Here is a 10186-nt window from a genome sequence, read left to right as displayed (position 1 = left end):
GGGAGACTGGAGTGTCTAAGGAAAATTGCTTGTGTGATTGGTAGCAGTGGGGAAACAAAGTATATTGGTCGGCGTTTTGGTTTGATCTAGAGGTGAACACCCCAGCTAGGGCTGGTGCCCGTTTCAGCAATTGGCATGATTTGGCACTCTCAGTTGGGTCCCCCAGAACCGCTCGCACACCCCATGAAGCGTGCTGCAGACAGGTGACTGGTGGCAGTAAAACAAGGGAGGATGAGGACCAGATTGCTGAAGCTCAGAGGGAACGGTTTCGGGGTGGTGTAAACCTCTGGAGTGTACCGAGAGGACTGTTGTGGAGTAAACGAGTCCGCGCGACAGCAGTGAGCAGTCGTCAGGTGGCGAACTGCTCGACCTACGGAGAGAGGGGGGAGATGTGGTGACCCGAGAAGGCGGCACACCGGGTTCTCCTGGAACTGTGGGAGCCAACGAGCACACAGCCTGTGAAAGTCCAGAGCCACATTGGGAAGGTGAAGTGATGCCTAATCACCACTCCTAAGAAGGACATTGTGATCTGTGTACACAAGAGAGAGTTACGCATGGAGTTCACAACGAAGCACAGTTTAATCTGCAGTGGAGTTAGGACACGCTCGAGGAGCTGATCCTGACCAGGATGGACTACAGAGGATCTGGACAGCGAGCAGCAGCAGGCATGTCCGAGAGTCTGGTCCACACCCAACGAGGTCTCACGATCGTCGTTCCCACAGGGGTCGAACGGAGGGATGGCGCAGAGTCGGAAGAGCGAGGATCATGGAAGAAGCAGAGCCTGAAGAAAGCTGCGGAGAAGCGAGCAGCCGCGTGACATGGCGATGGTGGACTGGAAGACATAGGGGCTGCCAAGGGTTCAGGTGGAAACATGCCTGGGTGGCGATACCTGGACAGGAGGAACTGTGGTGGTGCAGTCGCGATCTGAGGGCGGGTACCAAACCGCCACTCAGTCTGTCGCTAGCTTGGCTTGCTTACCAGGATACTCTCCTCTTGCCATCATCATAGTAGGTCCGCGTATCTAGCAATCACGTGAATCCTGACTCAGCATGTCGACGGAGTCAGCGGCATTGTGGGTCTCCCAGGAGTATCAGCTTGGAGGCCTCGTTGGGGGGGTGACGTCTCCCCTTGGACAGATCCAGCTCTCTTAACTGCTGCGCGGTGATTCGAATCCAGCGAATATTGTAAGTATGGAAATCCTCTGATATACATAATAGACCTGGGGGCCTGAGGAGGGGGCTGACGGCTCGGATAACCTGCCTACCTTGTACACACCTGGGCTAGGGGGAGAGAAGGCTCCCACCCCCTGCACAAATCGGAACTCACGCTGGCTCTTGTGTTGAGAACCAAGCAGAGAGCTCCGCTGCCGCCACTGGGACAAGCAGAGGCAGCCCTGAGCACGGGGGGAGCTGAGACCCCAGCTGAAGTGGGGGACACCAGCAGGTAGGTCGCTGCAACAGTTTGCCTGTCCAGAGTGCTGCTGGAAGTGATTACACAGCGGGAAGGAACTACAGGGCCAAGGCCAGGGGCGTGACCCGGCCAGCAGCAAGAGGGAGCGGCCATCCTGCTCCCAGCACGCTGAACTCCACGACTGAGCTGCAGAAGGTCCCTCTGGAGAAGCTGAGGAACTTCTGCTGGCCACAGGCTGCATAAACCCCTTGGAAGGCTGCAGGGACGATCCTGTGGAGAAGAGCCTGTCCGGAATAGGCTCCCCAAGCAGGAAATGCGAGGGAAACAGGAGGCAGCTGTGGGCCCCATAAATCCAGGTTTCCCTTCGAGCGGTCCTGGAGGGAGAAGGGACCGACCTGAAAGGGAGGATTGGAGTGGAGAAGGGAAGACGCCCTGGGGGATCTCTCCCTGAGTGGGAGCCAACTCTCATCAGGGTTCCCGTTCAGAGTCACTGGAAAGCGCCCAGAACCTGGAGAGAGAGGTCAAGGACATGCTGCTTTAATGGGATCCACCGCTTTGGCTGCGCATGGGCCCACCCGTGGGGCTGATCCCCAAGGAGAGACAGGATGATCTTGTTTTGGGGCTATCAGAAGCTTAAAGCGCATCACGGTGTCCGATGCTGACCCATGCCTAGCGCTGGGGAATTCTAGACAAGCGGAGGGGATGGAGAACTTGGCCCTGGCAGACACTGATATATGCATTTTAGCCGACCTGGGAGGACACGGTTGTCCCAGGTGAAGAGGGGCTGGCTGCCTCAAGGGGTGGACTGACGGTAAAAGCGGAAATGTAAGGTGGGGACGGCAGAGTGTTGTATCTGGGCCACAAGGTGGGGAGCGGCTGCCCAAGCCCAGAGCTGCCAAGGCAAGATGGGGCTCTTAACCAAGAGAGCCTGAATCACAGCCCAGAGTGCTGGAGAAGAAGACCCCGTCCAGTTTGAACCCAGGGGTCTTGGGGTAGAACAAAAGGGTTCAAGTAGCATAAACCTTCCCACATGCGCCTGCAGAGTGCCATTCAGACACACCGACCTAAGGAGGGCATGAGACTGACTGTCTGGTGAACTCCCACAAGGAATGGAGAGATGCTGGGGCATCCATGGGAACGTTGGTGGGTTCGAACTTCCCCAAGTCACTGGCTGGAGTGACCTCGCCAGTTCGGTCTCGAAGGGGAAGATGGTGGCAAATGGGAAATGTTCTTGAATGTTCCTTTGAAACTGTGTCGGTGCCTTCAGTGTCCCCAGGCAGTTCCTAAGTATCGGCAGAGCAAAGGCCAGTGCACCTAAATGCCTGGCCTGCTGTCTCACTAGGCAACTGATGGCCTGGGCCCCTGCCCTGCAAAGTGGCCAGCTGAAGGTGTTGAGAGCAAAAGAGATCAGAGGTGGTCTCCTGGCCCGGATAGAGCTGTAGCAGAGAGGAGAGGCTGAGGGTTTGTTAGTCTGGAGCTGGCTGGGGTTGAGGAGTGAAGTGCAGACCTAGGGTCTGGCTCACTGCCCCCAGAATGACCTGCCGAGGGATCCCGTTCGCTGTATCTACAAGGCTCTGTTTTTAGACCCAGTTCCTGTCATCAATAACCTCTGTTTACTGGCTGGTGAGCGTCACATTCATGGAGTCACCGATGATGCTCGGAACTGCTCCAACACAAAGCCAGCAGGACTTTGGGGAGCCCTCCTCCCTTGGAGCAGCTCAACCACGGCTTCACCTCCTGGTCTCTCTTGGAGCATTCAGCATCCTCTGCCCCTCCGGGCTGTCCACAGCGAGCCCACCCAGCGGGGTCCTGGGGAAGCCACAGGGTCCTGCACCCCCACTTCGCAGTCAGACGTGACTCTCAGCCACCAGTAACACAGAGGTTTATTCGATGACAGGAACAGGGTCTAAAACAGAGCTTGTAATACAGCGAACTGGACCCCTGGCCGGGTCCATTCTGGGGCCAGTGAGCCAGACCCACACATCTGCACTTCACTCCGCTCAACCCACCACTCCAGACTAACAACCCCTCCGCCCGCTCCCTCTGCTCAGGCCCCTTTCCGGCCAGATCACCTGATCTCTTTGTCTCCAACACCTTCAGTGGCACCTTTGCAGGGGAGGGGCCCAGGCCATCATTGCTAGGAGACAGAGTGCCGGCATTTAGAGTGCACTGGCCCCTTTGCTCTGCAGCAATCACACACCCTTATCCCACCACCTAGATACTTCAGAACTGCCTAGGGGACACTGAGGCACCAACACAGTATTCAGAGCAAACATTAAGAACAGTCCCAGTTCGTCACACACGTCTGACTGCAAAGTGGGGGTGCAGGACCCTGTGGCTTCCCCAGGACCCCTTCTGGCTGGGCTCACTATGGGAAGCGCAAGGAGGGGCAGAGGATGCTGAATGCTCCAGGGAGAGACCCAGAAGGTGAAGACGTGTGAGCTTCTTGCCCTGAACAAGTCTGCTCCAAGGGAGAGGAGGCTCCCCCAAGTCCTGCCTGGCTTGGTGGGGAGCAGTTCCAGACCATCGCCCGGGGACTCTGTGACAGATTCAAACTCAGTCGAGGTGTTTCTAACGTCCCATCGGCATGGTGCCAGTTGCCCAGAGGTGCTGCTCAGTTAGCAGTCAGGCTGGGCTCCCCCGGCGCTCCCCACTGCGCTGCATGAGCGGGTGTGCTGTGGTCACACTCAGAGGCCATTCGAGGGCCCCCCGACCCATACTGGTGCCAGCTGTGGGTCGCTCCTTGGGGAGTGCTCCCTGAAGAGGCACTGGGGGTGGGGAAAGCGCACCCTGCATACTCTGCGGCCATTCCACTTTTGGTGGGAGGGATCCCATGGGAAAGCCCTGACCCGGAGTCTGGGGGCTTCCATCTGATCCCTGTGCCAGAGGGGAAGATGGGGTGGCCCCGCAGAGAGGCGTCTCAGGAAGGGGGGCCCACGGGGCAGCCTCACCTGTCAGGGCGGTCACGAAGCGTCTGAGCACCATAGGGTCCTGGTACACAGCCCCCTGGAACTCATCCTCCATCTCATGGCGCATGTAGTCCCTGGAAGGAGAGGAGTGGGGTCTTAGCAGCAGGTGCCTGTTCCATCTCCCTATGCCCCCACCCCACCCGCCTGTCAGCTCCACACTCACTCCAGTTAGCCAGAGCCCCAGGTATGCATCTGCGATCTACTACCGAGTCCCTGTGCAGCGAGACCCCACCCACCTTCCTCTCCTGATCACACCACAGGGGCAAGCGCCACCCCACAGCCAGGAGTCGGAGCCGTGAAGTCACAGCCCAAGAGCACATGGCTCCAGGCCCTGTGACAGCTCCCCCCGGGGCCAGGGCTCTCCTCCCAGGGCGGCAAGCACTGCTGCGAGCCCCCACACGTACACTGCATGCCCCCAACAGGGCCGTGGCGAGAGCACAGAGCCCTCGGGGCACAGCAGGAGGCTCACCTGGCCGTCTGGTGCCCCATGAAGAGGAGCAGCAGCGTCAGGCCGTAGAGGTACAGTCTCACCAGGGATCTGACTGGGAGCAGCAGCACCACCACACACAGCACGTGGCCTGGGAAGGAGAGAACAGATCAGCCAGACATGCTTGCGGTGTCCCATCACTGCGCTGCCCACCCACGCCCACCCAGAGGGCACAGTCGGACACGGCTCCCAGCCCTCAGCACTAGCCCCGCAGGCGCTCCGGTCTCTCCTCCTCCTTGGGGTCTCTGCCCCGGCCCCATCCTCTTACCTTAGCGACGAAAGAAGAAACCAGTTCAAACTCAGCCATGTGTGTTAAGATACTAGGCTTTCCCAAGCAACTCCATCTATACGCTACACGCAGCAGGACTTGATCCACCACTGAAATGCAGCCACCTCTGGAGCAGGGTGCAGCAGCTGCTGAACTGTGACACTGAACAACAGGAGGGAGCTGTCACGGAGTCCCCGGGCAATGTTCTGGAACAGCTCCCCACCAAGCCAGGCAGGACTTTGGGGAGCCTCCTCTCCCTTGGAGCAGACTTGTTCAGGGCAAGAAGCTCACACGGCTTCACCTCCTGGGTCTCTCCTTGGAGCATTCAGCATCCTCTGCCCCTCCGTGGGCTTCCCACAGCGAGCCCACCCAGGCGGGGTCCTGGGGAAGCCACAGGGTTCTGCACCCCCACTTTGCAGTCAGACGTGACTCTCAGCCAGCAAAACAGAGGTTTATTCGATGACAGGAACAGGGTCTAAAACAGAGCTTGTAGATACAGCGAACCAGACCCCTCGGCCGGGTCCATTCTGGGGGGCAGTGAGCCAGACCCCTAGGTCTGCACTTCACTCCTTATCCCCAGGTAGCTCCAGACTAACCAACCCCTCCAGCCCCTCCTCTCTGCTCAGCTCCTTTCCCGGGCCAGGAGGTCACCTGATCCCTTTGTCTCCAACACCTTCAGCTGGCACCTTTGCAGGGGAGGGGCCCAGGCCATCAGTTGCTAGGAGACAGAGGGTCAGTCATTTAGGTGCACTGGCCCTTTGCTCTGTCAGATACTTAAGAACAGCCATGGGGACACTGAGGCACCAACACAGTATTCAGAGAAAACATTAAGAACATTCCCAGTTCCTCACAGGGTCTATCACACATTGCAGAGGGCGCACGAGGCACGACAAGCTACTGACTCCGAGGAGAGGGACCCACCCATTGAAATCCTAATGCCAGCCGGGGTTTGCTTGCAGGTGTCCCACCTAAGTCCTAAGCAGCTGCAGTGCAGCTTCATGTACAGTCAACACGCTCATGGCCTGATGGGGAAATAAGCGACTCCCCCCCATCTGAGCGTATCTTGCAGAGATAATTGTGAGCACTCCCCTACGCAGCAAGCGAGAAGGGCGTCTGCTGGAACTCACAGCACTTTGAGTGCTGCCCAGGACAGTAACTATCTGAGCTGTCCCAGCGTCAGCCGCCTGCCACGACTGCCTACGGCAGTGTGACCACACCACCGGCGAGCAGGCTGCGCCCTCCGTGCCTTCATTGCAACTCCAGGCTCAAATGAAGCGTGCACGATTCCAGAGCCTCGGCCCTTCCTCAGCAACCCTGCGCGGGAATAAAACGCAGCACGGCTGCTTCCCGGACCACTGATCCCAGCAGCAAGCAGAGCGGCTTGTCCCATAATATGTCCCGTCTGGGACACAGGAACACACGCTACCGCAAAAGTGTGGGAGGCGATCTGCCTGGGCCCAAGGTCTCACACCCGACAGATCCCTGCCCTGCAACCCTAACTCACAGAGCAAGGCCCCAAGACATTGGAGCGCTTGGTCAGGTTCCTAACAGTGTGCCCTGGCAACCGGTCTGTCTTCAGCAGAGTGAGTTGTTCTGTACCTGGCCTTGCAAAGCCAGGCCTGGAATAGTGCGTTCAGGCACGGGCACCTCAGCATGCAATTCCCTTACCCACTCGGGGCCCCACTTCCTCTCTCTGGCAGCCTTGGACTCACTCCCAGCTTCTGGCAGCCAGAGGCCAAGGACACCCAGAGCATGGGGCTGCAGCCCTGGCTAATAGCCATTGATGGACCTATCCTCCAGGAACTTACCTAGTTCTTTTCTGAACCCAAACCTAGCTCCCTCACACAAGGCGGCATCCACCCTGCAGAGCTCATGAGCCAACAGAACAGCTCCCGCTGGCCCAGAAAGGAGCCAAATGGAGCTAGTTACATGCCCAGACCTGAGAAGGAAAGGGCTATTCACAGCAGTGCTGTTTGCAGCGGAGCCGTGCTCCTAGCTAACACTCCTGGGACAACCTGCAAACCAAAGACCTTTGTCCTGCTGTCAAACTGCCGGAGACTGGAGCACCCAGGACAAGGAGATCCCCAGGCCTGCCAATCACATCAAAACTTGTGAGAGGTGCTGTCTAGACAGACAGCTGGGGGTAGGGGAGCCGGGCTGTCCCCTTGGGTGCCTTTCCGTCCAGGCCCATAGTTAGCTACTGGAATCGGGCAGCGAATGAAGCAGGGTCCTGCTGCGCTAGGATTGATCCACCCCCCTGCAGCCGATTCCCCGGCGATGTGACAGGCAAGAGCTGCACCCAAACTATGCCCCCTTCAGAGCTCTCTCACAAGCCGTGGCCTAGTCTGACTTCTGCATTTGGGGGGATAGGGGGCACCATGGGGTGGCTAATGTGCAGGAGCCCCCAGCTGGGAGGGGGAAGGGGGGCGCCTTGGAAGCCACAGCTGGAAACCACCCCGCCTCCAGGAGCTCGGGGCGGGGGCTCCCCACTCCTGCATATGGGTTTCCTGCTGACTCAGAGCCAGCCCCGCTCCGTCACAGGGTGCCGCTGGCCCCCTCCATGTGCGGTAACTGGCGGAGCCCTGATCTCGGAGGCCAGGCAATCTGCACCCCGCGGGGAGAGGCTGAACAGCAGCTGGGCACTGCAGGGAAGGGGCACTACTTTCTGGGGGAGCATGCTGAGGGCAAGGGAGGGTTGTGCCTGGGGATGGGGGATCTGACTGACTTGAGCTGTTGGAGGGGTGACCAAACCTTTACATTGTGCGCCCCGCTATCCACATATACAGCTTGGGGGGCAGCACCCAGTCTCCACCCAGGACTCTGCGCCCCCATACAGACAGTGCCCCGCTCCAGCTGTGGCGCACGCAGACTGCCGGCCCAAGCATGCCGCACGCCAAGGAGCAATGCATGCTGGGACTCAGTCTGCACCTCCCCAATGAAACTCGAGGGTGGGTGGCCCCAAGGTGGCCCCGACACCTCCCCGGTGCTCGCCGTCCCCTCCTGGACGCTCCGTGGGATGGTGCAGACCTCGCTGCCCAGAGCAGGGCCGCTCCCCCTTGCCCCGTGCCCCCAGCCTCACCCAGGTAGTAGGCGTGCCACAGGGCACGGCGCCGCCATGTCGCCTCCTCCTGCTTGGGCCGGAGCAGCTCAGCAAAGGCCTGGACATCCCAGCGGTAGAGCAGGTCCAGCAGGACGATACTGGGCACCCGCAGCACCACGTTGGCCACCTCCTCCAGCCGCGGCATGGCCTGGCCCCAGGGCCAGACTGCTGGGGGGCCACCTAGGGGAGCCAATGGGGGGAGAGGTGGGAGGTATCTCAGGGGTCTCCTTCCTCGGGAGTATGGGGCTCAGTCTGGGGGTCTCCCTCCCCTAGGTGCGGTCCCAGAGATGGGGGTCTCTCTCTGGGGGGGCAGGGCTCAACTAGGGGGCTGTCCCACGGGGGCCCTCTAGGGGGGGCTCAGTGGTAGACAGGGTCTCTGTCCTACAGGGGGGAGAAGCTCAGTAGGGGGCACTCAGCGAGGGGCCCTGTCCTGCAGGGGGGCGGTGAGTGAGGGGGTCCCTGTCCCGCGGGGGGCGCTCAGCAGGGGGTCTCCCCGGGCCCCCCCGCGGGCTCTCACCTGACGGGGCACGCCGGGGGGGTCTCTCCCTAACAGGGGGGCGGGAGGCCGTTCCCTGCCCGCGTCGCGGCGGCCTCGGTGTCTCTTTCACTTTCTCCCAGTCCCGCCCCCGCCGGCAGCACATAGACAGGCCGCCGGAAAGCCTGGCGCAGGCTGCCAGTGACGCCGCTTCGGCCATGGCAGGTAAGGGCAGCCCTCGGGGGTGGGGGGGCGGATTGCGAGGCTTAGCCAAGCTGGAAGCCGCCATCTTGGATAAGAGCACCTGGTGGTGGCCATATTGGATAAGGGCAATTCAGGGAGCAGCCATACTGAAGATGCAGCCGTGGGTCCTAAGGAAGCCGCCATCTTGGATGAGGGCAAGGCAGGGTGCAGCCATGTTGACGCTGCAGCCGTGCGTGCTAAGGAAGCCGCCATCTTGGATAAGGGCAAGGCAGAGGGCAGCCCTGGTGCAGCTGCAGGCGATGCTTGTGTGCAGCAAGGCCCTTGTGTAAGAGCAACCACAGCGTATGGGCGCCATTCCCCCGACAGCGCTTTGTAAGAACAGGTTGGCCATTGGCGGGTACAGGCCCCATCAGTGCTGTGGGGAGGTCGCCCCCGTCACGTGGTGTGGGGCGAACCCAGACAAAATGCCAAGAAGTCTCTTGCTGAAGGAGAAAGCGCAGATCATCTGCGAGTGCCAGAGGCCGGGGGCCACTCAGAGCCAAGTGGCCACCAAGTGGGAGCTGCACCGGTTGGTTGTGTGCCAGATCTGGCAGCAGAAGGAAGAGCTGTTGGCTGACTACAAAGCCGGCCAGTCGAACAGCTGCCATAAGCGTGGCCGGGAAGAAAAAGCCCCTGCTGTCGATCGGGCTCTCTTTACGTAGCTCAAGGAGAAGAATGCACAGGGGCACTACTGGCTGGACCCGCAGTCAAGAAAAAAGCCTCTCCGCTTGCTGCTTCCCTTGGACTGAACGATTTTAAGGCAAGCGACGGTTGGTTTACCAGATGGAAGAGACGCTTCAATGTCGCTTGTGAAAAAGAGCAGGGTGGAAAACAGTCAGCGGACAAACCCACCGCTGAGCAGTGGCAGTGTGAAAAACTTCCTCGTATCCTTGAAAAGTTTTCCGCGGCTGACATCTACAATGCTGATGAAACAAGGTTTTATCTGAAACGGCTCTATGACAGAGAACATGGAGAAAAAAATGAAAGCAAGAAGGAGGGAAAGCTTCAAAGGACAGGGTAATTGTGGTGGTTTGTGCCAACATGGATGGGAGTGGCAAACGTGCGCTGTTTGTGATCGGGACGTCAAAACGACCCTGATGCTTTCCGGAGGATTTCAGGAAATTTTCCCTCAATTATGTCAGTTCAGCAAATGCCTGGATGACAGGTGAGATTTTCATCAAGTGGCCGAAAAAATGGGATCTTCAGCTTTGCTGGCAGAGCCATCAGATATGCC

At 59.4% G+C, this 10186-nt stretch overlaps 1 protein-coding gene across 1 annotated transcript in view; it reads right to left on the bottom strand.

Annotated features, from left to right (window-relative positions):
- LOC116815817 (RING finger protein 145-like) overlaps positions 1–8959 on the bottom strand; it is a 32196-nt gene extending 23237 nt beyond the window's left edge. The window contains 4 exon segments of the mRNA XM_075066727.1: positions 4362–4453; positions 4849–4957; positions 8214–8414; positions 8752–8959. Of these exon segments, the coding sequence (XP_074922828.1) occupies positions 4362–4453; positions 4849–4957; positions 8214–8414; positions 8752–8929 (580 nt within the window). The 5' untranslated portion in view covers positions 8930–8959.
- Positions 8960–10186: the final 1227 nt, after the last annotated feature.

This window comes from Chelonoidis abingdonii, chromosome 5 (assembly GCF_003597395.2).
Source record: "Chelonoidis abingdonii isolate Lonesome George chromosome 5, CheloAbing_2.0, whole genome shotgun sequence".
NCBI classification, from domain to species: domain Eukaryota; kingdom Metazoa; phylum Chordata; order Testudines; family Testudinidae; genus Chelonoidis; species Chelonoidis abingdonii.
The sequence above is the reverse complement of the archived record's forward strand: the minus strand, read 5'-3'. Positions and strand labels throughout refer to the sequence as shown.